Below are 2,703 nucleotides of genomic sequence, written 5' to 3'. Positions count from 1 at the left end.
GCACGGAGACTACGAGCCTCTGGTCCCACTATCCGCCGAGGAGGAAGCGAAAATTCCGGACCATATCTCCGTCATTGCCATCGCGGGGCCTGAGGAGACTCCCAAGCAGTTCTGGAAGTGCAAAGAGGACGAGGCCTGGGGCCCTCTGTCTGTAACCCAGAGTTGGCCATTCAAGAAATATTTTGGCGCTACCTGGCTGGCTGGTGCTCAGAACATGGTCAAGATTCCAGAGCCGAGGGCAACTTAGATGCAGAATTTTCACCCCCGGAACTCTGTATGGACATCGCTCATTTTCGTTGTGTAATATCGTGTTTGTATGCTTTCATCTCCTCGAATTCTCTCGTTGTCATTTTATTTGCCCCATGCTCTCGTACACCGTGCCTCTTTTATCGATTGTTTTGATGGCTTTGAATATACATGCTCTTTCATTATCATTGGCTTGGAGCGCTCGGTTATCCATTGAGTTCAAAGCACAAGAAACGATCAGACTTCCAGGAGTCTCGCCTTAGACGGGTCGGATAAGTATACTACGCTCTTTCTCGTTCAAGCTCTTAGCTGGGGCCTTTCACGGTCTAGTATACCTTGGGAGCAGACCGGAGGATGGCTAGCTCAAGCAGACGCTGAGGGTGGAGTGGGATTGCCAGAGTTAAATAGTAGTACTGCATGTACATTCGACGGAAAAGCTTCAACTAACCAAAGAGATCTAGATATGGTACGGTTCAAGAAGTACAAGCCTACTAACGGTCCCAGTCCGGATATCGCGATGATTTCGGTCAACAGAGGTGGCGAGGGCGATGTACAGTACATAAGACCGCAGCCTGCGAATGGGCCGTAGACGAAAGAGAGAGGTGAAGACAGATAGAAAAAGCCGCCTGCGGCAGGGAAGAGATCGCTCGAGTTTCTAGCGACACAGAAGTTTTGTGCGTTGATTCGAAGATGAGGCGAAGATTGGGAGGGAGCAGTGTGGAGCTGGGTAGAGAAGAGAGGAGCCAAATGAGCTGTGGCTCTATCTGACGGCTGGCGTAAATACAGAGAGATAGAGAAACATTGCGAATTGAGACTGGCAGGGACAGTGGACGAGATCTTCGCGCCCGGGCTTCGTATGATTATTGGTGAACTTTGCGGCTTTTGAAAGCCATTCGTCTGTGTCTAAGAGATGTTAGAAAGAGCAGAAAGATTTGAACCCGGCCGTTTGCTTGATAGCTTTAACGCTCGATAGATGACAATCATTATACGTACTTACCCATGTGCGCCGCCGACCGAGATAATTCTCTTACCTACCAAGCTAGCACCATATTGGCGGCCGTAGTGACTGGAACGAGCGTGCAAGACATCAGAGCACCCTCGTGCGCGATCCATCGGAAAACCCAGCGGAGAAATGAATAGAGTGTACTTATATCTACGGAAAACCGGCACGTCCGAAGTGTATACTCAGGAGTTCGTGTCGAGGGACTACTCGAGTCAAGCTGACAGCAAGAATGCGAAGTGGCGGGTGGTGCTGCACACAGGTCTTGTCAGTCGTGTCTGAGCGACGTGGTCTTGTTAGGACTCGGAAGGCGATGGAGATGGAGATGAAGTTGATGAGAGGGTCTGTGACGTGGAACGCGCGATGCAGTTGAGCGTGATGTCTTGTAGGTCCGAGTCGTGGCCCGCCCGCCCCTGGTTTTCTGGTTCGAAGGTGTTCGCATCTCCGGTTGAGAGGTGTCGGATTTCAGCTTCCAGGTGTGGCGTTGGGTGCCAGGCTGAGCGCAATGAGCGAAGGCGGGTTGGGATGCATCACAACGGGATTACTGTGTCATCGTTCGATGGGGTGCATGTTCGATGGATTGTGATATGGAGGCGGATTCGGATGCGTGAGGTGAGAGATGAGTCAATGCTGCTAATGATCAGTCATAAGAGTCAGTAGGATTAGGTGTCACGGGTATGTCCAAAGCAGGAGAAGAAATAGATGAAGATAATATATGGACGTAGCCTGCGTTGCGTCCTCCCTTTCACTACCCCAGTGTCCAGGTGTAGAGGACGCATCGATGTGTTGAAGGTTTCACCGTTTTAGACGTCTGTGAGCCACTAATGATAAGTTATACTTCCAAATAGGATGTCGTTCGATCTCGGGGCTTTGAAGAGCGTCGCTTTTGCTAGAGTTGATCGTGTGTGCCGTAGAAATAGACGGGTGGACGGATGACGGCGAGAAGAAAGATTCGAAGCCAAGGGATGTCGATGGCGCAGGGAACCTTGTACGATCCGGTAAGAAAGCTATCAGGGCATCGAAAAGGATCGCAGAGCGGATACATACTAGAACAAAGATTCGACGAGGCGAAAGCAGGGCGTGCGATGTTCGTTACAAGAGTGTACCGTGGCATGATGACCTTGCATCTGAACGGCGGTACGAGCACGGGCTGAAGAGTGCAGCAAGGATGCAGTTGGATCCCATGAGTATCATCATGGTAAAGTATCTGAGAGGGGATACATGCTAGATCAAAGACTCGGGGAGGCGAAAGTTGGGCCCAGCGCGATCGCCGATGTTCGATACGAGAGCGTGGCGTGAAAATTGGCCATACTGGCCTTGCGTCTGAACAGTACAAGCACAGGCTACTAGGGGATATATGAGTGCATCGGCAGGGACAAAGGCCGATTATGCTAGCAAAGAATCTGCCATCGTACGTCGGGCTTGAAGACGCTATAAAAGCGTACGAAGATCAAATA

General features: G+C 50.8%; 1 protein-coding gene across 1 annotated transcript; it reads left to right on the top strand.

The window, feature by feature from the left end:
* Positions 1-10: 10 nt before the first annotated feature.
* STEHIDRAFT_164142 (uncharacterized protein) lies at positions 11-247 on the top strand (the record flags this gene model as incomplete). The annotated part of the gene is made up of 1 exon (XM_007311867.1): positions 11-247. A coding segment is annotated over one exon (237 nt), but the record flags the coding sequence as incomplete, so codon positions are not given.
* Positions 248-2,703: the final 2,456 nt, after the last annotated feature.

Source organism: Stereum hirsutum (genome assembly GCF_000264905.1).
Source record: "Stereum hirsutum FP-91666 SS1 unplaced genomic scaffold STEHIscaffold_108, whole genome shotgun sequence".
Lineage (NCBI taxonomy): Eukaryota > Fungi > Basidiomycota > Agaricomycetes > Russulales > Stereaceae > Stereum > Stereum hirsutum.
Note: the sequence above shows the minus strand (reverse complement) of the source record. Positions and strands in the feature narration are given on the sequence as shown.